This window comes from Harpia harpyja, chromosome 5, assembly GCF_026419915.1.
Source record: "Harpia harpyja isolate bHarHar1 chromosome 5, bHarHar1 primary haplotype, whole genome shotgun sequence".
NCBI lineage: Eukaryota > Metazoa > Chordata > Aves > Accipitriformes > Accipitridae > Harpia > Harpia harpyja.
The window spans coordinates 65,055,800-65,081,253 of record NC_068944.1 but is presented as its reverse complement, the minus strand read 5'-3'; the positions used below and the strand labels follow the sequence as shown (position 1 = coordinate 65,081,253).

The window sequence follows — 25,454 nt, the reverse complement described above, 5'->3', positions numbered from 1 at the left end:
CTACCTATGATTTTCCTTTGAAATGCATTAATAATTTTTTTTATATATCTCTACTTTGTCAGTTGGTAAATATTTTATAGAAGGTTTTGATTTGTGTTTTCATAGGGTTATGTGGAACTGACAATATTTCCCACAGTTGCAAACCTGAATAGAATCAAACTGAACAGTAAACAGTGCCGGATTTACAGAGTAAGAGTCAACGATTTAGAAGCAGCTTTCATCTATAACGATCCAACGCTGGAGGTTTGTCACCATGAGTCAAAGCAGTAAGTGATGTGTTTAAAACTCTGCAGATGTAGTGTCTTCTGTTGCTTTTAAGCATGACCTATTTTCTTACTGTACTGGCAAGTTTTACTTCGTGATTTCCTAATGGTAACTTTTGGTATGGTGACTTAATTTGGGGGAATTATTTTGGCAATAATTTTGACTCTTACGCTATTCTTCTTTAGGATTTCTTTTACTAACATTTCGTTGTATTGTTTTGTAAAAGTATCAGAAACTTTTTTAAAAGTACTTTATGGGGAAAAAAGTGGTGGATGCTAGTAGTATTCTCAGTGCTCTAGGAAACTGTGCTTCTCATGCATTTTTCCTTGGTAAGAAAATATCTTTGGCTAAAATGTTTTATCATTGATGGACTTCAGGTTTATCTATGCCCAACTTTTACTTTCATTTATTTAAAGAAAATGTGGTTACATTCTTGTGGCAATAACATTTTGTTTGTAGTCTTGTAGAGAACATTTTACAGTGGTGCAGCTACATTCGTATGAGAGTACCACGTGAAAGGATTGCCCTTAGTTTTGGGTTTTGTGGTTTTTTTGTCGTTTCTGTTTTGTTTGTTTTTTACTCCAGCACAGTTGGTTAAATCAATTTGGTTGCATCAGTATAATACTATGTAGACCAAAACTATTATGTTCCAATAATTTGTCCTGCAAAAATTGTCCTGATGTTTATGATGTGTAATGTCAGATTGGGTGATTGTTTTTGTTTCTTCCTACTTTTAAGCCTAAGAATATTCACATGGTATCAAAGTTTTTGAGAATATTTCCCATTTTCCTAAGAAGATTTTGTAAGAATTGTTTCTGATTTTATTAAATGTCTAGATAGCCTTATATATAATTAGCTTATTACTTTGAAACAAATAATAGGAATAAGGCAAATCGTGTGATTGTATCAGGTTAACTATTGGACTACTAAATTAAGATGCTTATTACTGTCCTTCAGCTATTTGTTGTATCCCCTTGGACAGTGATTGCTCTGAGAGATTTGCTAGCTGAAAAGATGGAAAGGGCTCAGTAAGCAGCTTCAGAGGTGATATCACTGTGGTTAACTCATACAGCTGATGAAGACAGGTAGGAACTGGGTAGACTTACTCTGAAGCAAACTGCAGAGCGTTCATACAGTCCTGCTGGTTAGATTTGTGAGAATAGTGGCATTCTCAAATGACGTAGCTAGATCTGTAACAGGTTGTCTAACCATTGCCTTAATGATTAGAACCTTTGAGATGTTTCTTAGCCCATCTCAGTTTTCAGGTTAAACCTGACTTAAATTCTCTGACTGTTGTCTGAAAACTAGAGTATTAAAGAGAACTTCTGTTGTTCAGTTACTGAGATTCAAGTCCTACTTTTTATCCTAAGTTACGCATCCTTGGATTTGAACTGTTTGTTTATGGCAGACTCTATATTCCTTTATTCATCACTTATGCAAGAGTTTAAATAATTAAGTTTGCATATACAATGTTCATTTGTATAGGACACTGAATTGGATATCAGAGTTCTGACTTTTTTTTGAGCTCTGATACTGAACCACTTGAGTCTATTAATTCTGTAAGTCCTGTCTGTTTTGTGAGTTGATTTTGTTGTTGTTGTTCTTGTTGCTATTGCTCAGCAAGTCAAAAATTCAGAATCCTCATTCAGGGGATTCTAATTGTTCTGAAGAGCTATAAAGTAAAGGTTTTGGCCTTTCCCAAGGAATCAAACTTTCATTATTTATTAGCATTGTAGTTGAAGGTGTAAGTCCTAGTATGTTATCTAAACTCACTTTGAAATTTGAAAGGAAATGTTTCAAATTATTCACCATCTGATGTTGAAGAGCAAGTTTAAAAACATGTAGCTTCCCACATGTTTTGGGGAAATGATATGGGAAGAGACTGTGGTAAAAATCTCGTATCAGTTTGTTTTTCGGTAAGAGAAGCACCATGGGCAAATATTTTCACTAAGTGTACTCTTTTGATTTTACTGAAACTTGTGTTCATGTTCTCACACCTTCTTTTGACTGGCTTAGTTGAATTTACAGTTTGCTGAATTGTTAAAGAACTTCTAGTGAAAGTGCTATACATGTTTAATAGCAGGTGATATGAAATCATAGAGTCCTTTAGGTTAGAAAGGACCTATCTGAGATCACCTAGTCCAACCCCCCTGCTCAAGCAGGGTCAGCTAGAGCAGATTGCACACAGCTGTGTTCAGTTGGGGTAGGTGTATCTCCAAGGATGGAAACTCTGCAATCTCTCTTGGCAACCTGCTCCAGTGTTTGATGACCCTCACAGTAGAAAAGCATTTTCTTGTGTTCAGATGGAATTTCATGTATTTTAACTTGTGTCCACTGACAGGACCAGAGGCAATGGGCACAAACTGAAACACAGGAGGTTCACTCTGAACATCAGGAAACACTTTTTTACTGTGAGAGTGACTGAGCACTGGGACAATTTGCCCAGAAAGGTTGTGGAGTCTCCATTCTTGGGGATACTCAAAAGCAGTCTAGACATGGTCCTGGGCAGCTGGCTCTATGTGGCCCTGCTTGAGCAGAGGGGTTGGACCAGATGACATCCAGAGGTCCCTTCCAACCTCAACCATCCTGTGATTCTGTAATAACTGAATCCTGAATAACTTCTGGAAGATGTGAGAAAGGAGCCGCATTTAAAATTATCTGAGTGAGCACTCCATTATGTTAAGAAAGGGATTAGGAGAGATAATTGTGTATCATTTTGTGGAGAAAGTTAATTTCTTTGTTTAGCGTCCTAGTGGTATAGTGGAACATCATCCTTTTTTTCATATTGTCCTGTTTAAGAGAGGTGAACGAAATTTGAGGATAATGCATGCAGAGTGAAATACTGTCTCACAGAGGGCTACAGTGGCCTGTGGTTTTCACTGCTGCAGGTTTTCACATTGCAATTTAATAGAAAGTCTCTGTATTTCATAACTCCTGTGTTATTCATAGTTATGAAAGAGAGGGATCACCAAATATTCTTAACGAAAAACTAGTATGTCTCTTTTCTGTATCTCAGAAGTCAAAGGCTACATGGGTTACAAAGTATTAGATGAGATGTGTATTTTTTCCATTGAAATACCTGGTCATAATTGGGTATTGAGCATGATGGTAGCTAAGTTTTGATTAAATACAGCATCTCTGCTCTTAAGGCAGGATTACAAACAGAAATGCTAGAAATCTAAAAACACTTGAATTAGTACCCCCCCCCCAAAATTCGTCAGTGGGTTTCCTCTGCCCTTCTTTAAAAGAACTGCTTCTAGAAACAGTAGTGGTTTGTAGTAGTCTTTACCTAGTCATCATCATCTCTTCCATGTTCTTGTTTGTATGGCAAATTTAGTGATGATGTCCTTTGTACTCTTGCAGCTTAACTAGGTATATCAATTATTTTGAACAGGACACAGATCAGTCATCAGGTTTTGTTTCTAATGTTACAGGGATAGTTATCTTTTGCACAGTTTTCTTCAGTAGTCTGTTGAACTAGTAAATCTGAAATGAAGATGGTTCTTAGCAACCCATAATTTGGTTTATATCTTTACTCTTTGCTGTGGTGTGTAGCAAATAAAAAAATAAGTCCAAGTTTTAAGGTTTTATACACAACCATCTTCTTGCTTTTGATAATGCTTTTGGTTTTCTTAAATACTGATTTCTAAAAGAATACATAAAGTATGTAGAAAAAGTTTTTAATTTAATGGACTCTTTTCTACCTTTTTTTATCAAAGTTAAAATATTTTAAAGACTTCTTACTCCCTCAGCTAGCAACAGAATTCAATTAAAAATGGACACTTCTGTATTTAAAACCACTATAATTATTTATTTGGGAAGACTTGCTACAGCATCCCTGACTTAGGAGGTTATGTTTGCTGATATGAGGTGAAGGTCAAGTGAGGTGGTTAATTGTTGATGATGTGCAAATTTTGGCATGCAAGAAAACATAGTTAAAAGAGGGTTGAGAAATCAGGATTGAAGAGAGCTTTATGAAATACAAGCAGCGCCAGCTGAAGTTGTTTGCCTCATCATGATGTTCTCTGCTATTTCTTGGGTGACATCTGTCAGATCAGCTTTTTGTGTTTTGAATTTCAACATTCAACTTTTTTGGTTCAAGTAATACTTTTGGGTTTTATCATCTATTGGTGCAAAAATCATTGATATGTGGTATCTGTCATTTCACATTTTCTGTGTTGCAGAAGGTGAAACAATTTTTTTTGGTCTTGTATATTGGCACTTCTGCTGAATGACACAAAAAAACTCATTAAAAAGGTAACTAAAAATTGGTGAATTTTGTAGGAAATGTTAGAAACCTTTAATTGGTGCATTTGATGTATTTGCCAGTTTATCCGTCAATCCCAAACCATAATTTCAGGTAACAACTGAGAGAACTTTTTTAAAGTTTTATCTAGAAATAAAGTCAGTCTTCCATCTTGCAGTTTCCTCCTGAGGCTTCAGGACTTCATGGCTTTTTCATATCGGAATAGATGGATGAACTTACATAATGCAATCAATTTCTCCCTTGCTGAGCAAACATCTAAACAGTGCTGTAAGGTGTAAAACAATTCAGATAGTTTTACCATATGTACACAAGGTGGCAGAGAATCCCATTTTGCTCATACTTTTAAGGAAGAGTTGGAAATCTTGCAAAGACTGCAAATAGTGTTGGAGAATGTCTGTTTGGGTCTTGTCGTAGGGCTGCTGTTGTTGAGTGTTACAGCTGCCTCTGTCCTCCTCATCTTCCCTCTTTTCCTTGTAAATTGTTGCTTTCTTGATTCTGTCAATATAAGGGAAGTGGGATTTATTTTTCTGGGCTGTAGTACGCAGAAATCCCACAGCTTGTATTCTTACTGCTGAGACAACTGCTTGTATCTCAGCCTCTTTTATGTTTAAATGGGCAAAGGAGATCTCCGTTTTCTTAATCCTAAGGGTAAGATTGTAAACTGTTAAATAGCCGCAGCTAAAGTTTGGAGTTTTGATGCAGTGGTTTGATCTGTGATAAGTGAAGTTTGTGATGATCCTGCTGTTGCCTGGTTATGTGCTTCACGTGTTTGTGTGGTAACTGTGGTGCAGGGTTGAGAAGCTACTGCATTTCATTATTACTTCTTTGTAAAGGAAAGTATGTTTTTGTATAGCTAGCTGATGTGCACATGATGCTTTCCTATGCATAGGTACTCTATTCAGTGTAATTTTAACCTTTAGCAGTGTATACCTGTTCATTCACTAGTTCAGGTTTGTTTTTTTTAAACTTGAAGCCTGTAGTTTTTAAACATTAAAAATATGAAGATATTTTGATATCCTCCAACTTCACTGTTGCTTTAGTTACAAGCAGCAGTAGCCCGTGAGAAAGCGCAATATCGTAGCCTTCAGGGCATGTCTTGCAATATTCTTTCTTCTGAGAAGTCAGTGATCAAGCCTTTAGCCTATGCACAAAATAGAGAAATTACTGGTGGACTGAGCATGTGTTGTTTTGCTGCAATAAATAGCCTTCGTTTCCACTGGTATGATGCTCATCTAGTTGTAAATTCATGATAGACTTTTTTAGAAATAAACAGAGGTGTAGAGAACTTTTGAAGAAAGAGATGGCAAGGCCCTTAACCTTGGGCAAGAATGAAAATTAGGTTTTTCAGTGTGCCAAAGATTCAAATTGTTGCCTTATTAATAAATTACCTATATGTGTACATATGAGATATATATAGATATAGCTATATATAAAAATATGCTGTATCATATATTTTGGGGTTGGACTCCAAACCCAAGTGCTAATTGTACCCTGGAAGCAAAGTAGAATAGTACATTAATTACTGCTAGTGAAGAGTAATGAGTTACATGTGGATCAAAGAACTTGTTTTGCCAAGTTGATCTTAAGTACCGCAGAAAGAAAGTGGTTTATAAACTATGTTTGGGCTATGTAACAGTTAAGTTGCACTGCTGCAGCTAGTAGTGAGAGATGCTATGGAAAGTTGACATGGAGGTATTTGGAATCAATGAGTAGCTTTAAAAAATAAGTCTCAGCAGGATCGCTTGTTTCCAGTCAGTCAACAAGCATGCACTTGGGCTGTAATTAACAGTGTTTTTGGTGAATTCTGATAATAGAATGTATCTCTACCAGGAAAAAACATGAATGCATATTACTTTTTCATTGTCAATCTACACTTAGCATTTGGAAAATTTATCTTTGTTCCTTGGGCTGTAACTTTTGGCATGTGCTCTGTTTTTGTTAAAATGGCTATATCCAGTTTATTGAGAATAGTTCAACCTATGAAAAAATTAATCTGTGGTACTAAGCCTTTAATGGATTCCTTTTACAATGAATCACCCATTTGAATTGGAACACTTCGCAAAAATAGAACTATCAGAATAGACTGTTTTCCATAAAATGTTAAGCCCTCTGGAATCTACCTTTCTTGCTATAAAATCATAACCTTTTCCTGTCTATGAACCTATTGATGTTTAAAATGTAACCACATGCTCATCACGACCGTCAAACTTGGAACAAATTCTCATTGATGTATTGGAAAGGCATCCCCTATCAGTAATAGTGAATTTTCAGGACCAGTTTAAAAACTTTGAGACTTTACAATCTAACAGAACGTTGTTGTTTTCTGTTGCTAGTTTCTTTAATTACTAAGATAGTTTTTAGTCATGCAGTCTTTTTTTAAAGATGTTATTCGTTTGCCTTCCTAGGATGCCATTTGAAGACAGCTTAAAGCAACATTGGTTGGGGTGGTTAAGATCCCACTGACAGTCTCCCATGCCTCAATTAGTAGCACTTCTTTGACCCCTCTATGACAGATCAGGGAGCTAAAACCAACCGAAAGCTGTCTGCAAAAAAAAAAAAAAAAGACTTTTAAGACTTTTTTCTTTTTTTTCCATTTGGCACTTTCAGCTGCATCACCGCAGGGTCGGCTGAACAGTAGTCTCCTTAATGAGTGAGGGAGTAGGAATGTGTGGCTGAGACTAGGAGACAGCACATCAGCTGGAGTTTGAGTTGGTTTGAATTGTTCTGGAACCATAGCTGAAGTTGTAGTATATTCCAGTGTAAAATTCAACCTTATGCTTTTAAAGCTTGTTGGCATCATATCCTATCTTTAGGTACAGTTCAGCTATGAAAAAGGAAAAAATGATTATGTATTAAGACTTGGGATTTGGGTGTTTCTATGTTCATATGCTCCCATTTACTATTCACGTCCTATTTTCAGAAGCTTCCAAGCAAAGTAGACAAGTTTACTGCTCCTAATATTCTCAGTCTTGGTAGTGGTGCCAGGGAATTTGTGCACTATTATTGCCAAAGATGAAGAACTGCATGAAAATATGTTCTCAATATATTTCAGTGTTTTAGCAAAGTTTTTTAGATGTGGAAGGCTAGGACTATAAGCATGGTGTTTGACATACCTAGACTTATAGGATGATGCTGGCATGGTTAATTACCCTTCATTCTTCCAAGAAAGGTACTGTAATTTGGGTTGAATGCTGTTTTCTCTGTGGGTGGTGAATAGAGAATGGTTAGATGAAAGTAAAATCCTGAAATGAGGTCATGTCTGCTTTGTGTGGACTTCAGATTCCATGGAAGAGTGGAGTCCGCAGCCAAAAGTTAATTTACTCCATTGTGGTGCGGTAATCCTGCACCTGGGTCGGGGCAACCACCGGTATCAGTACAGGCTGACGGATGAAGGGATTGAGAGCAGCCCTGCCAAGAAGGACTTAGGGGTACTGGTGGATGAAAAGCTGGACATGAGCCGGCAATGTGTGCTCGCAGAAACCAGGACAGCAGCCCAGAAAGCCAACCGTATCCTGGGCTGCATCAAAAGCAGCATGGCCAGCAGGTTGAGGGAGGTGATTCTGCCCCTCTGCTCTGCTCTGGTGAGACCCCACCTGCAGTACTGTGTCCAGCTCTGGGGTCCTCGGCACAGGAAAGACATGGACCTGTTGGAGTGGGTCCAGAGGAGGGCCACAAAAATGATCAGAAGGCTGGAACACCTCTCCAATGAAGAAAGGCTGAGAGAGTTGGCATTCTTCGGCCTCGAGAAGAGAAGGCTTCAGGGAGACCTTATTGCGGCCTTCCAGTACCTAAAGGGGGTACTTATAAGAAAGATGGAGACAGACTTTTTAGTAGGGCCTGCTGTGATAGGACAAGGGATAATGGTTTTAAACTACAAGAGGTAGATTCAGACTGGATACGAGGAAGACATTTTTTACAGTGAGGGTGGTGAAACACTGGAACAGGTTGCCCAGAGAGGTGGTAGATGCCCCATCCCTGGAAACATTCAAGGTCAGGTTGGATGGGCCTCTGAGCAGCCTGATCTAGTTGAAGGTGTCCGTGCTCATTGCAGGGGGGTTGGACTAGGTGACCTTTAAAGGTCCCTTCCAATGCAAACTATTCTATGATTCTACAGTAGCTTTATGCTTGATTGTGGCTCTGCCCCCACAGTGGTTGGTTTCATCAGTGGTACCTAAATTCTGGAAAAAAAAGGTGGTAAGTATTTCAAACACTTTCTCTTCAGGTATAGAGTTGTGCAAGCTTTTGAAGAACTCTGTGTACTAGAGGATTAGAATTAAGAAAAGTTTTGCACAGTTTAAAAATCCATTTTGAAAAAGTATAAAAGCTATCGCATAAAGATGCAAAAGCAGGGTTATTTTTGGACTTGACTGGTCATCCTCCAGTATCTGAACTTAAACACATTAAATAGTAAGAAGATAGCATCCTGCTCGTAATCACTTTAGTGGTGGACATATGCATGTTCCTGCTCATTTCAGTAGAAAACTGTTAATCTAACTCATAACTGAAGTAATGGTATGACTTTGGAATGAAATGTGCAGTCAATTAGCAGCTAATATATAGTAGCTTGAACAGCTCAAACCTGATACAAAAATTTGTGTCTGCATGTTAAATAAACAAATTATGGTAACACTTAAAAAAACCATTTGTTTCTAGGGACTGAAAAGTATAATACATATTTCATTGTGTGTGTATTAAGGCGAGAACTCTAGCATCTAATATTTTATGTGATATTTGCAAGTGCCTGAAATAAAACTATTCCTATCCATCAGGCTAAGACGGGGTAAAATACCATTGCCAATCTAAAATCTTGCTACATTTAGAAAAACAACATAAAAGCAAAACTGCAATATATGAGGAGGCAGATCTTCAAGACAGATCTTTAGAATAAACATACAAACTTAATCCAAAATTTTCTAAAAAAAAAAAAAATTAATTTCTATTCCAATAAACGTAAATATTACTCTTATTGGGAAGAAGAGAACACTGAGCATTTCTCATTTAATTTATTGGGGATTATTACTGCTTAAGTCTTTTTGATCACTTTTGTAAGAGCCTACTTTGAAGTTCTGGGTTTTGAAATCTCATCTTTACTCCTCCTTTTTCCCTCCACCCCTTTAAAAACAAAACAAAATACTTGGTTGAACATGTACCATGAATTTCAGTATAGAAATCATATAACTTCTGAAGTTGTTTTTTGTAGTTCAGCATGTACTTTAAGAATTAACTGGGTATTTCTGACAGGAGGAATCTCAACTATTTTTCCAATGCCTATGCTGCCGCAGTCAGTGCTGTGGACCCAGATGCTGGAAATGGAGAACTCTGCATTAAGGTTCCCTCAGAGCTGTGGAAACATGTTGATGGTAAAGTAAAGAGATGACACTGAAAGCTTAATTTAAGATGCCATAGAGTTGTTAGCTATGAGTTTGCATAGCAAGATAGTACACTTAAATAAATAGAAGTAGCATTGCATTATTTTGTGAAATGGTGGTTACTGTTTCCTTTTTCCTCACCAATATCTTTCCAGGTGAAGTCCGAAAAATACCTTCACACTTCTTGGTAATACGGAGAAGTGGTTGCAAGGTTTCTTAACACTCCTTACAAACAAACTCTTGGGTAGTCATGAGCCCAGAAGTATACATGAGGAAGTGGGTGTAATGGAGTATATTGGGTGCTAAATTGTAACTTTGATGCTGCTCACAATATATATGATCCAACAAAGAAAATCATTGACAAGGATATATCTATATACATCTTTTTTTAAAGAGCTATATTATTTTTTTCCCATCTCACTTTGAAGAATGGTCATTATAAAATTGCTTTGGTAGTGAAAAGTAGACTACTTTATAACTAGTATACTAGATCGTGGAGCAAGTAACTTTTAATAAATCACTCTCCAGTACTGATGACTTTCTTGCATGGATGTTATTAGTTTCTTGTATTATTTTCTTACATGGTTTTTTCAGTTTTTCCCGTGGATTTGAGAGACCTGTGAGAGAATAATAACTGTATCATGAAGCTGGCTCATGCAGTGTTGTCAGATACACCTTAATGGGAAAGACACTTTTGTTTATTTTAATTTTTGTTTACGTTCCTGTTGTCTTACTTGCAAGCCTAGAAGGGAAAATATTCAAACAGGTATAATTTTTCTTTTCAAAGTTTGAATGCCAAAATATGGTGAGACTTGTTGGATAAATTTCACCATATGCTTGAATTTCTTTTTTTGCCAGTCTATTCATAGGTGAGATTTCTGTGAAACTAAACCAAAGCAAAGACACTGAAATTACAGGAAAAGCTTTAACTATAATAAGAGGTTTTAAGAAACTGCAAATGACAATAACATGTCTTTTAAGAATGTGCCTGTTACATGCAGTTTTTGTAGAAAATTATTTCAGCAAGGCACAAAGGAGACCATGGTTAGGGTACAATCAGTGTATAAAGATTATTTACTACTGGGCAGTTGGAAGATGAAATGTAACTCCAATTGCAGTTTTTATTCATTAATAAATATTCTTATAAATTCATATCCTGTAACTTAAGAGGTCTCAGGTTTTTAAGTTTGTGAGCTGTGCTTTGTAAGTGGACCTGGAGGCCCATGAGAATGAAGTAAACACATAATCTTGAAAGACCAAGAGTCCAAAACTGAATGATTATTCTGAAATAATTTTCATGTAAGTTGTATATATTTACTCCAATTTCGGTCTTGGTGCTGCAGAGTTAAAAGTCCTGAAGGTGCATATAAACTTTTCTCTGGACCAGCCAAAAGGAGGCCTTCATTTTGTGGTACCCAACATGGAGGGCAGCATGGCAGAAAGAGGGGCTCATGTCTTTTCGTGTGGTTATCAAAATTCTACAAGGTAAGAAAACTGTCTTTGAATGTTAGACTGTATTTCCTATTTAATCTCAAACTGTAGGAAATGCAGATAATTTCTTTGAATTCTTACAGGTTTGAAAAATTCTAAAACTTAGTTTGTGCTTGAAAGGAGTTTACGGATGTGAAGTAGCACCTAATGATTAGTAATTAGGATTTCTAGTCTTTATAACTCAGCAGGAGGTGACGGCAAAGAAACTTGTAGTGCTTTATAAAATTTATGTACAGTAGGAGTCAGTATGTCAATATTCAAAGTATTTAAGAATGTTGTTTGGAACTTGAGAGAAAAATCATCTGTGAAAAAGAGATTATAATTGTTAACCATTTTTCCCCCAATCCTAACTTCCCTAGATTTTGGTTTCCTTGTGTTGATTCATATTCTGAGTTGTGTACCTGGAAACTTGAGTATACTGTAGATGCTGCAATGGTGGCTGTTTCAAACGGAGATTTGGTGGAAACTGTATATACCCACGATATGAGAAAGAAGACTTTTCATTACATGCTGACTATTCCAACTGCAGCTTCTAACATCTCCTTGGCAATAGGACCTTTTGAAATACTTGTTGATCCATACATGCATGAGGTAATAATCTTCAGAGAGGCCTCCTATTTTTTTTTTTTTGTTAAGAATTATGACTATTATGTTGCAACCAGTATATGTTGATCAAATATGGGTGTGTCTAGATACAACCTCCATTAGTACACTTATATGATAAAATTTCCCTAGTAATGCCTATATTTAAATTTATCTCCAAAGTGAAGCCTTTGAATGAGCAGTAATTCCATTTATGCCTGAATTTATGGGGCTAATTTAGTTGGAGTTGGTGAAAGCATATTTCTCAAAATCACTTTAAACCCATACTGTTGCTTGTAGTAGATCAAAATTATTGCTACACAATTGAGTAGTCTTCTGAACTAAATTTGACATTGAGTTTTCATTCTTAACAGATTGTTGTCATAATGTTGAAGTACACCAGTTTATATTTACATCTGTAGTTTCAGGTTGGGTGAGGATGGACTTGGCAGGCAGGTTAAGTTACCAGTTTAGCATAAAGACTGGCCTGTATATTCTTCTTTTGAAAGCAGGATGGGAAAATACTGGGAAATAGCTATGTTTCACTTGATCCAAAGGCAAACATCAGATTTTAGTCCTCAGCAATGGTATTCTGTTGACTTTTACTGCGGGGGACATACTCACTTGTAAAAGATAATAGCTGTTAAAAAAAAAAAAATCAGTTGTTGATATTTGAAAAACCCAAACTGATAAATTTCTGTAGAGTTTGACTTCTATAGAGCTAACTTGAAGTTATATATCATTCTCAAGTTGGTTCCTGTGTCACTGCTGAAGTCAATGTTGTGGGCTGCATCATAATTTTGTAGAAAAAACATTAATATCAAGGGTTACTTGTAGTTTTAGCTGTAACAAGTCTTCTAAACAGTAGCACTGCTTGACTGATTTGAAAACAGCTAATTCTTTACTGCATAAAAGAAAAATATTATCTTCAAAAGATATTGGATTGCAAAATCAAAGAAAAATGTCATGTGTTTTTAAATGATAGACATCACTAGGTAGACATTGTTATTGTGCATTGCCTGCTAAAAACTATTTTCCTGTTGCTCTCACAATTAAGATGGACATCCTTGTGCACTTTTCTGCCATGATAGTCATTATCACAGCTTGAAAATGTTTTTTTCAGTTAAATTTACAGCAGCTATATTTTTGTTGTGTTGGGGTGGGGGTGTCTGTTATGTAATATACTTGATATTTATGGTTTAAATATATTTGTCAGTCTTGTACCAAATTTTCCTTTGTAGGTGACTCACTTCTGCTTACCACAACTTCTCCCATTGCTCAAACATACCACGTCATACCTTCATGAGGTGTTTGAATTTTATGAGGAGATTCTTACCTGCCGCTATCCGTACTCCTGTTTCAAGACTGTTTTTATAGATGAAGCTTATGTTGAAGTAGCTGCTTATGCATCCATGAGTATTTTCAGGTTAGTATTTGAGAAAATTGCACCTTCTAAATCCACAGGCCTAGAAGCTCTAGATCCAAGACTATTGAGAAATACATGAAGCTCTTAATATTTTTGTAGCCTGAGCTTTGGGCTCTCTAGTTTGAAAAGGCTGGCTTTTGTTGACATTACAGGCTTTTAACACCATTTCCAATTTTATCTGTTATAAAGGTGTTGGATTTGTATTTTCTTTAAGAAAAAATTGGCAGTGGTTTTCTTACTGAATTAGAAACACCATGCATGAAGTATTTTAAGATCAAATTAAGTGCAGAAGTTCGATTATGTTTTATTTTTCTTCAGCTGGGATAGGGTACCAGGAATCCAAAAGAGTTTCACCAGCTAAGCCAGACTACTTTGGCTCTACACAGAGAGTTGTATACAGATGATAATAGCAGGAGATCTGCCTGGATTAAGGCTATTAAAAAAAAGATGTTACTATCTCATTGCAAAACCAGTGAAGGAATTATTTTATTTGTTTGGGCTTTTAAAGCAAGACCCTTATTTTGTTTGGAGCTGGTGCTCATATTGTGTTATTTTCTTTTCATGGGGGTCCAGCACAAATCTCTTACACAGCGCAATGATTATAGATGAAACTCCACTGACAAGGAGGTGCTTAGCACAGGCCCTGGCCCAGCAGTTCTTTGGATGTTTTATATCCAGAATGTCCTGGTAAGTATTTTACCATTGTACTCTAGAAAATGGGGAAAATCTAGGAAAGTCAAATTTTAATTTGCAAGCTGCATTTTTATCAGAATAAGTGAAACAGTTACTGTAGAAGAAAGAAGAAAAAAAAAAACAACAAAAAGAAAAAATAATAAAGCCAGCTCAATAAGTGAAAATCCATGAGTATTTTTGTTTGTTTGTTTGAATGGAGAATGTGAGATACAAAGGTTCCAAAGACTGTAGATATTGAACATGTCTTCTCTTAGAAATTATTGATACTGAATGTTGTAGTGTGCTTTGGCATCTGGAAGTTTTAGAAGGGAGACTCTTTTGTATCATCAGTAAATTTTTGTGAGATATTTTGGATGAAGAAGTGTAGCCTGCATAGGAAGTACTTGTGGAGCACAGGACTAATAAATTACGAAGAAGTTCAGGGAGAGGAATGCAGAAATTAGTGTCAAATGGGCAAATTCATTGGGGTGGTAAGCTGCCTATAACTCCATCTCTCAGAATATCTCCCCCAACTGGCTCTTGAGTTCTGATAAGTATTTATTTTAAAGCCTTTTGCATACGCTTTATGTATCAGGGACAAGGAGCCCATGACTTTTGTCATGGCAAAAGTGTATGTCCCAGAGTACCCTTGGCTTAAAAAAAACCAAGAAATCAACATGTTTTTAAATTGATGTTTGTACTATTTTAATTTCTCTTTCTCTCTTCCTTATTTCTAGCCTACTTCCATGGTGAAGACAATTTTTTCTTCCCTCATAATGACTCCCTTTTTTTATGTCTTATTCACTTCATCATACCCTGTATGTCATTCTTATGTTTAGAATTCTAGTTCATGATCATTTTGTAGTTTTTGTCCATTGTTTTTGTCCATGATCATTTTGTAGTTTTCTATCTCTCTTAGAACATAACTCTCAGAAGAGGTGTTTAAATGGCTGTCCACCAAATTGTGAGATAGGTATTTTGTCGACTTGCTGTCTAAATCTTCTGCACTGCATTGGGATGTTTATCAAGAAATTAAGATCCTATAGATTAGCAGTTTTTTTAACTTTAGTGTCCATTTCCACTGTTTTATTGTTACTGTTTCAGCTAAAAGTTTGGTTTTATATTTTAATCTGGGCTTCTGTGGTAAAAGTTCAGTTTTCACTGGCTTTTCAGTTTCATCTGTCCCATCCAGGTGCCAAGTCACATACATAAATTGGTTCACAGCTCATCAGACTCCTATTGACTTAGAGAAGTTATATAACCTGCTGAAATTTGTGGCTATTTTGAGCTGGTTAAAAATACCATCCCTTACAAAATACCTTCTGAAGTGCTATAATTCATGCTTCTTTCTTATTATAGGTCAGATGAATGGGTGCTAAAGGGAATCTCTGGTTATATTTATGGCCTTTGGATGAAAAAAACCTTTGGTGTTAATGAGTATCGCCACTGGATTAAACAGGTAACAACATAATAGTAGTATTTTCTACAGCTTTCAGACATTTTGCATCAAAGAAGATGCAATATAAAACGAGAATATAATATAGTTTTGCACTGCAATCTAAAGAAATGCTTAGTAGTGACAAAACTTAGAGCTGAAATATTTTTACCACTTGCTGCAAGGAAAAACACCAAACATACTAACCAAAGTATGTTTCTGTGACTGCCTTATGAATAATAATTTTCATTGTCTCTCTGTGCAATTAATTTTCCTCTTTTTGTTTGGGCTTTTGCACAAAACCAGAAAGAAAAAGTAAAAAAAGATTGTACTTTTTTAACACTTAGAGTAGAATATGGGATTCATAAGGAGATATATTTGGTGAATTTGCTATACTGTGATGGCCGTCCGTATAGCTCAGAAGGGCTCCAGTTTTAGCATGGATCAATAGTAGATCAGGTACCTTTTAGTATCATTTAAGTACTAAATTGAAATAATGAAACAGTAAAAAATCCCTGTTGAAGGGATTTCTTTTCTTGGAAAAGAAATTTCTATCTATACCTTACATTTCCAGATGTAATGCTCTGAGATAGGTACTTTCTAGTGATAGCAGTTGTGACTCCTCATTCTTTGCCAGTAACATTCATTCACAGAAAGGTATATATCTTCTTCCTTTCATCACATTATCTTATTCTTCCTATTCCAAAAACTAGATTCTTAACGCCATGGGCTCCCATGTACATGGCTTACTCACATGGGGACCCAATACCATATCCTTACCTGCCTAATGTACATTCAGCTCACCAGTCGTGTGCTGTCTGTGCTAAAGGTGGAAGTGCTATAGAGAACAGCAGAACTGGATGAAGGTCTGTATTGAGAGTTCACTGCTCTGTGCATGGATGTTAGTTGCTCATGTTCTTCCCTATGAGTTAGCCAAGTGCTTCCACATAGAACTAAGAGGTGCTGCTGTCATCACCTCCAGTTCTGTCCTTACTGCTTTAAATGTATTATCAATATATGAAAGTGTGTAAGTTGGTATGAATCAATAAATTTCAGTACATATCAAACACTTGGAAATTCCTTGACTAACACGGGGTTGCGGACAGACATCGCTTCACGCTCCCTATGCTCAAGCTGATCCGATTTGATTCAGAAGCTGTGTTGACTGTTGGGTGATAGTGAGCCCATGCAAACATCCTGCCTTGAAGTGTGCTTGTTAACGTGGGCACAGCACCACACATAATCAAACTCATGTTCCAGTTCAGAGCCAGCTTCTGTCTGGCTTAGGCGCAGGTCAAGGTGAGCTTCTATATGCTGCAGTCTACTGTGTAGGTATACCCAGTATTACTTTCCACTGCAAGGAAATAGTAATCACCTTCATTTCTTTTGGTCAGAGACAACTTATTTATTGAACAATAATACTCTTTAGATATATTGTAGTTAAATATTGTCGTGGGTTGACCCACAATCCAGGGCCAGAACAAGCATTAACTGCTAATGTCTACTGGTTTATTATTGTTTGACATGCTGAGGAACATCCCTGATTTTAAAATGCTCTTTGCGTTTGTAAACAAGTTTAATTAGGACGTATGGCTTGAACAATGATATGAAAAGCTTTCCTGTCTTTAAATAATTTCTCTACTTTTCAAAATTGTGCTTTCTTATGTATGTTGTACTTTTTAGGAGTTAGATCAAATAGTGGCATATGAACTGAAGACTGGTGGAGTTTTACTGCATCCAATATTCGGAGGAGGAAAAGAGAAAGACAAGTATGTTTATTTAAGCCGCAAGTCATTACAGGGTATGTTTTTATGGGGCCATTAATATATGCCTTGAGTGTGTTGTATAGCACAAGGCCAAAAGCTGAAGATCTTCAGCTGCCCAAGGCATGTATTACCAGTCTCATAAAGTACATCTTGAGTATATTGTATCACTGTGGGGTTTTTTTCTTTCGCTTTAAATCATGAATGTAATTAAGTATAATGACTGTTTTTAATGCTGTTATGAAACTACTTTTTAGTAAAAGGATGAGAGAGAATATGGAGCCAGAATTTTGACCTGAGCTGTTTCTGGAGTGGTTAGTAATCTTTAGGCTTTTTACAGTATTTTTTCTTTCCACTCTCAGTTACCACCTTGCAATCTTATGCTGAGATTTCTTAATCAGTTGGGAAAAAAAGTATTAGATCAGTCATCTGTGAAGTACCATTGGTAACTGTGGACTGGCTCAGTTTGTATTTTCCCAATAACTGTAGCTTTAGTATCACCAGCTTAGGAATTTTCCCCTTACCTCTTTTGTGATAATCCTGAACTAGTCACTGAGTAGTGCTAACCACTGGAGGTAGAAAAGTATTACTAGAAGTCAGGTCAGTAAGTTGGTCCAGGTTTCAATGACAACTTTTTGCTGGGTTTTCTTTCCTTGGCTAAATTAATCTAGTTACAACACAGCCTCACAAAGACTTGCTCTTTGGAAACTCATGAGCAGCATGTGCAAAACTGTGAGGTTAAGCATGTGCAGGTGGAGTGGGAGAATATGTGAATTTAAGTCTTTACTGCAGCAGAAGCCCCTGTATTATGAAAATACAACCAAAATTGTCTGCAGCAGTGGTTCTTTTGCATTTGAGTGTGTGCAAATCCAGATTTTGTTCTTTTAAAATTAAAACTCTGGATTTAGAACTGAGTGAAGTATACAATAACCCATTTAAAATTTGAGTAGTGATCTTTTTTTGAGAGATTGAAAAGAAGAAAGTGTTTTCTGAAATCAGGAATAGGACATATTGGCTAGTTTCCCAGCCAGGTGAATCCTCAACAGCTACTGTGTTTTCTGGATGTTGACAGTCACAGATGCAGCTTGTGTATGTGTATGCATGCCAAGCTGTTTACTGAGTTTTGCTTGTCTCCTCATGATAGATTTTTGATTTAGTTCACTGTCCTTTCAAGTAGTGAGGCAGACCAAGTATCTAGATGCTTTTGTTACATACACCTCTGAAAAGCAAGTTACAGCTAGCAGCAGTCATTTTAGTGCATGATGTTGGTGATGATGTCTTTTTTTTTAAGGAAAATTTGGGGTACTGAATTAGGTCTTGGCAGACTTTTTAATTGGTGGCATTACAATTTGGCAACATGTTCCCCTATACAGAGAAACTAAATTCACATTAGTAGGATCAGATGACACTAGAGAAAAAGGGCATATGTTTAAAAAAGGAAATTCACTAAAACAAAAGTCTTTTTGTAACTGCTAATTTTATCAGTTTTATTGTATTTATTCTAGAATTGGACACAAATAATTGACAAAATCCTGTTCTAATGCTCTTAGAGGAAACATACATTTATGTTATGTATGATGTTAGATGTTAGACACTCTATGTTTCTACAGCTATTTTGCTACTTCATTGTATTACATCTTGTTAATAATAATCATAACATCACTTAAATATAAATTACAACTTGCTGTTTCTTGTAGATTGCAAAGATCCCTTGTATGTAAATTACGTATATGTTCCTGAGTCTGGGAAATGATTTGTAATTAGGGCAGGTATTTTCATAATGATGTCTAGAACATTTCTTTGCAATATATTTTTTGCATTTCTTTGTTCTGGTTGTTATGATATGGTTTCCTGCCAAGCATATTTGTGTTACAGCAGTCCCAATTAATAATAATATGAAGAAAAAATTAGATTCATTAATAATCTCATTTTTCAACTACATTAGAAGTAGAATATTGAAAGAAATCATTGGGGAAAAAAGACTTCTTTCAGACACATGAATTAATTTCTGTGCAAAACACAGGTCTCTCAGATTCTTCCTGTTTATGTCTGGTGAAACACAAATGCTGTTCTCCAGAGCACTTATTTTAAAAGAAAAAATCCCAGAGTTTGGGAAAATGAAAGAAAGGAAACTGCAGGTTAACTGCTGTATGGATGAAGGCATCAAAACAAAGCTTCATGTGTTATGTTTTCATTTTGTATTCTCCTCTCTCAGATTTTAGTTCTCTTCAGTCTTTGATTGTGCTGGTACCACCCTGTTGTAAAAATTAAAAACCTCAAGAAATTTATATAGATATATTTCAAATGGAGGAAGTGTATTGACAGGTTTACATTGAATGACTGGAGTGTGTTTGAGAGCATAACCATTATAAATTTCCATGGGAGAGCTAGTTCACTATTCACTTTGATAAAGGTTCTACGTCCATATTGCTAATTTTAATTCTTATTTGGTGCCAATTCGATAAAAGTTTTAGAAGTATAATGATTGAAGAAAAATATAATCAGAACAAATGTATTAATATTGAATGAACTACAGAATGTAACTATCAAATGCAAACTTGTCTCAGTTTTGATTTGCAGTTAAATAATGTAACCAGAACCAAAATCAATCAACACTTAGTAAATTTAGGGCCAAGAATGTGTGTCCTGGCTTGGTTGTAATTTTCAAGAAAAGGATTTTACCAAAGTCAATCAACTGTATAATTTGAAGCTGCATAAACAGTTTTTATACTGAGACCAAATTATTATATAATGTCTGAGCCACAACCTCAGTTTCCTCCTTGCATTTCAATTCTTTCATGGTTGCTAACCCTTCCCTACCTCCAGAATAACAGGACAATTTTGATAAGGAGAACTTTAGCAATTGCCTATCAACTAGAAACAACAAGTAGTAAACATAAGTGCCTTCATATTCATCTACTTATTATACTTAAGAAGGATAATACTTGCTTAAATTTAGAAGTGCTTTTCTTTTTGTATCTTCTTAAGATGTTTAAACAGACATTCATAAGTAAAGTCAAGGGAGTCTCCCAGTAAATAGAAGGATGGAAAAAAATATTAAGGTGTTGCAGCTACCTTGGTTCTTGCCACCTCCTGAAATCTTAAGAGCTGCAGATAAGTAGCTAAGTGCTGGTCCTCTGGCATACATCTTTCAACTGCATAGAAAGATTGGTCGAAGTTAAAATGGTTTGTTTAATAGGTCTTTGAAGGTTCTGGAAGACCAGTCTCTTCCTGAGGTAGCCTGCATGAAAGATCAGGCTTATAGCGTTTGTCTTTGATCATTACAATTCCTTAATTATTTCATTCTGTTTTGCAGTGTCTTCTTCTAAAGTCTTTGGACAAATCAGGTGTCTGGTCCATCTGGAAATGGTTTAGTTAGGTTATCTATAAGCGAGAATCACAGGGGAAGAATCCAATTTTGAGCCCAGAAATTTTAAGTAGCTGGCTTTTTCTATGTCGCAATGGCCAATTTGTGATTTTTCCACCAACTGGCGTAAAATAAGTCTGGATTCCCACTTCTTAAGAAGTTGGCCTGGCATGGTGTGGGTCCAGTTTCTTCAGATGTTTGTTATTCATTCATGGAAAACTCAAATGTCCTGTGAAAAGAACTAAAAGAAAAAACATAGCATAATGAAATACAATTGCCACAGACTTGGTTCATCAGTAAAATAAAGTCAAGACTTCTAATTATCTCCACTTCTCAAATAATTGAAATGGGGCAAAAAAGGTCTTATTTTTCTCAAGAATTACAGTATTACAGCTACTTTGAAATTGGGCTATAGGTCAGAATGTTTGTGTTCTAAAATGTAAAAGTTGGTGGAGAAAATTACTTTTAAAGCTCATCAAAATTAAGTCTTTTGGTGTTTTATTGCTGTACAGCCACTAAGGCTATCCAGAAATCCGTTCTGTTTTTAAAAGTTTCAGGGTTTCACCATTTGTTTGCCTTCTGATAGGGAATGAACTTAAACTATTTAAAGTATTTTGCTTATAGACATGAAGGGTATGTGTGAAGGAGCACCACAGATAGCTCAAGTTACGTAAACAATGTGGCAGCTGTAATGTGATGCTCTGCCTAGTCTTCCTTGGCATGTCATCTGATTTAGATGTCAGTTTGCTGAAATGCTGAAAGCATAAAGTTGCTAACAAAAACAAAAAACAAGCAATTTCTTTGGCTCTTCACATGAAAGTCTGCTGTGAATTTTAAAACGTTATTACTTTCCTTTAATTGCAACAATTATTTATTTAAATATAAAATATTGACTATGTACAGTCTCTTAAATGGAAGTGGAGCAGGGGGAATGTCAATTCATGAGTAATTTCCAGACTCAAGTCACAGATTCCTTGCTCTGGTTGCTACTGCTACCACTGTCTTTACAGAAATACACAGCATGTATTATCTGTCATTATTCTCTGTACAGTACTTGCTGTATGCCAGGTACACACACCCATGTCACCTTTCTGTACAAGTGTGCGGTCATTTTAAGCATGTCTTAATTTATAACTTTAAAATAGTAGAAGAGATCCTAAATAATTGTTGGTGCAGCTATAATCTTGGTTGCTAAGTTATATTTTAAGTTTCATTCCATAAAATGCAAAATAGATAGCTGAGGTTTGTTTTTATTTTTCAGCCCTGCATCACATTTACATTTTTCTATCAAACACCCTCATACACTGTCTTGGGAATATTACACTATGTTCCAGTGTAAAGCACATCTTGTTATGAGACTGATTGAGAACAGGATTAGCATGGAGTTCATGTTACAGGTAGGTATTTAAATGATTATGTGGAATATAGACAACTTTTTGTCTTTAGTTGTATTTCTATTCATTAAATGGAGTTAAGGAAGAACAAAATGGATCATGATAGGATTCCATTTGTATTTTCAGTTTTAGCAGGATAGAACAGACAAAAAATGTAGGTCATTTGTGTTAGGATAAGGTTAGCTATTATTCCTATACATAACTTGTAATACTTCTTATATATTGCATATTCTCTTTAATGTTAAAGTATTTCATTGCTTTGGGTTATTGTGATCAGTCATTAACACTGAGGACCTGTTTTACTGACCTTAACTGGTGTTGCTGTGAGCTAATCTAATCAAATTATAAATAATCAAAGTAATGAGAATCCAGCTTCTGCTTTCTCCACTGTATAAAATTTTCAGTGCTAGAGGGAGCATAGCTCTTTATATTAGAAGAAGCAGTTGAATAGAAGACTCTAATTTTAGTCTGAAATGCTAAACTTCTGTAGAGTTGTAGTTTCTCTTCTTTACTAAATATGTTTTGTGGCATGCCTTAAAAAAGATAGGGTGCTGTAAACAAACACCCAGTTAGAAACTGAGTGATACCTTTTCCTATCAACTTCAGGTTTTGGGGTTTTGTTTGTTTGGTTTGTTTTTTTAAGGAAAACATATGTGCTTGGGCTAGAGCTATTATAAGCAGTTGTCAGGTTGAAAATACAGCAGATACGCCTTTTTTACAGCTTTCCTTACATAAATTTTAATTCTTGTTTGCAATTTTTAAAAAAGAATAGCAAAGCAGAAAACCTGATGACTGTTTTATTTCTAAAAGCAGATATAGTCAGTGATCTGTTTTACTGCAGATAATTTTTGAAAGCTGATGGTCTTTTAATGGATTTTGTGTATGTATATGTAACTCTGAGGAAGTTGGTTCCTTGAAAAAGCTCAGGTAGAAAGAATTGATTAAAAATGCACCCCTTGCACTCTGCATTATAATTTGGTCAATGAAGGCCACACCTGCTTGCAGTGACTAACCTCACAAATACATGGTCTTGAAGTATAGAGGTGCTTAGAAATAGAAAATGGATGCCAAAAAGTGTGTCTGTATTCCATTTTGAATTCAAGTCTGTTTGTTAAAGGGCTGCATGATAAGTTGTACCTGTAGCAGTGATAAGTGAAGAAGACATTTTTAGTTTGTTACTGTTAAACACTTCTCATGTTAAGAAGCTGGAGTTTCAGAGCTTTCTTAGCATGGTGGATGGTTTGCCTTAAGTAAAAATACATTTGTGTCTGCAAATCACAATTTCTATTATGGACAAGCAAATAATTTTCTGAAATGTCTTTATTTTGAAAGACTTTTTTTGAGGCCAGTTATCAGAGAATGAGTTTATTGGCCTTTAGTTGCAATTCAGCTGCAACTAAACAGAAAAGCTTATTTTATATATTGAAGTATTTAATGAAAGTAATAACTTTTTATCATTCTAGGTTTTCAACAAGTTGTTGAGTCTGGCCAGCACTGCTTCATCTCAGAAGTTCCAGTCACACATGTGGAGTCAGATGTTGGTTTCCACATCTGGGTTTTTGAAATCTATCTCAAATGTCTCTGGCAAAGACATCCAACCTTTAATAAAGCAGTGGGTGTATCCTTTTTATTCTTGGTCAGGGTTGTTAATACGGAGAATGAATTTGTTTTTTAATTGGCACTATTAAAGGAATGTGAAGAAAGGCATGAAGTATCTTTGCTTAAAACAGTTAAGTACATTATTCTTTGAATTAGATATATATGTGAGCCACAGGTTCACACTCCTTTCATAGTCTTTTAGAGTATGCTGGCTTTTTTGCATTTCTGTACTAGAAAGGATTTCATGATTTTAAGTTTTACTTTGAAAGAAGCACAAGAACTCTGCTGGAATGTAAGGCCAAATTACACTAAAGGGATTCCAGAGGACACTGCCCATAGAAATATGCTGAAGTCTGACATGGAAAATGCTATAGTCTGGTGCATTTTAAGATGTAATTTCCAGTAAATCACTGTGAAATAAGTAACGTAAAGCACAGATTGATAGTTTAAAATACACTAACATTTAATAGCTTGGTAGCTTGTGTTAATATTACAATTTCAGGTAGAATAAACCTCTGTGTGTTGATTCTTCAAATTTCAGTGATATTAGTCAAGAAATAGGGTTTCTTATTTTGGATTGATATGATGGTAAATTTGAATTTGCTCCATTCAACAGGTTTAATTGGTAATTTTATTTAACATGACTGCAGACTAAAATCATTTGTGACTGCAGCAAAACCATACCTTACTTTTCTAACAGAAAACAGAAGTAGGAATTTATATTTAGACATTATTTATTTGAGCTGACTTTAATGTTCATGCATCTCAATATCTAACTAAAAGTCACTGTATAGTTAATATTTATAGAGTAATATGAGAAGTTAGTATTTTATCTGCATCAAAAGTATTCATAAAGTATAAATATACATTGTTCTAATTTCCATATTTAGCTGTGCCAAGCACTTGAGGAAGATAAGGGTTCTATATGTACATATATTCACACTGCAGCTATACCTACATGTCAGCATTACTATCTGAGCTGGGTGAATCTTAACTACATCTGTTCTGTAAGCAAGGAAGAATTGTAACTCTCAGATTTGGGGATTTTTCAGCTTCTCTGGACTTTGGCCCCAAGGCTGATCCTGTTAACTTTAACTTGTGTTTAATCCTATGGTTGCAACTTCCCTACCATGCTTCAAACACTGTTGCACCTGTGATAGTAAATTTTCCACCTTGTAAGACTGCAGGAGGTCTTTGTATTGTTTGGGAGGATATCTTATTACTTTTAACTAGTGCTATCTTACACTATTAACGAGTGCTGTGTTGATGCTGAGTTTAAACCTTGTGCTGAAAAAGCCACTAAAAATGCCTTAAGCTGTACTTGATGGCAAAGTCACAGACCTTTATGAAGTCAGCCACTGCGACCAGAACCAGTCTGAGGTATCTAGCCAAATGACCATATTTTGGGAGAAAAGTTAATTATGTGTGTATGATAAGAAGCCTCTTTGAACCTGGAAGATTCTGTCTTAAATGTCAGGACATGAAAGAACAGGTTTTCCTTCCCTGCTTTTGTCTTACATTGTTAGAGACTTCTTGGGAGCATGCACTAGACTAAAATAATTCATTCTAGTGTTTTAGTTTAAATAAAGTGTAGTAATGGCTCTCCTACAAATAATGAATGATGAAGTTACACACACACCCCACACACACACCCAGTTTGAAAAACAGCAATAAAATAATTGAGTTAAATGTAGTGTGGATAGAAAACAGAAGCTAATGTCTACATTTTGCCCTGAGTTTTATTTAACTGAAATATATAGTCAAACAAATCATATTGACATTACTGAAGTCTTACTCAATTACTTTCTCCATGCTGAGGACATGG

General features: G+C 35.7%; 1 protein-coding gene across 6 annotated transcripts in view; it reads left to right on the top strand.

The window, feature by feature from the left end:
• TAF2 (TATA-box binding protein associated factor 2) overlaps positions 1-25,454 on the top strand; it is a 64,300-nt gene that overhangs the window by 3,100 nt on the left and 35,746 nt on the right. For 4 of the 6 annotated variants that reach the window (XM_052787136.1, XM_052787140.1, XM_052787139.1 and 1 more), the window contains exons 3-12: positions 106-266; positions 9,773-9,891; positions 11,244-11,385; positions 11,751-11,982; positions 13,215-13,399; positions 13,973-14,086; positions 15,431-15,530; positions 17,190-17,275; positions 21,898-22,033; positions 23,494-23,648. In XM_052787136.1, the coding sequence (XP_052643096.1) occupies positions 106-266; positions 9,773-9,891; positions 11,244-11,385; positions 11,751-11,982; positions 13,215-13,399; positions 13,973-14,086; positions 15,431-15,530; positions 17,190-17,275; positions 21,898-22,033; positions 23,494-23,648 (1,430 nt within the window). Of the gene's footprint in view, positions 1-105; positions 267-9,772; positions 9,892-10,494; positions 10,667-11,243; positions 11,386-11,750; positions 11,983-13,214; positions 13,400-13,972; positions 14,087-15,430; positions 15,531-17,189; positions 17,276-21,897; positions 22,034-23,493; positions 23,649-25,454 lie in introns of those variants that run through there. The other 2 variants (XM_052787138.1, XM_052787142.1) reach the window with 2 other exon arrangements.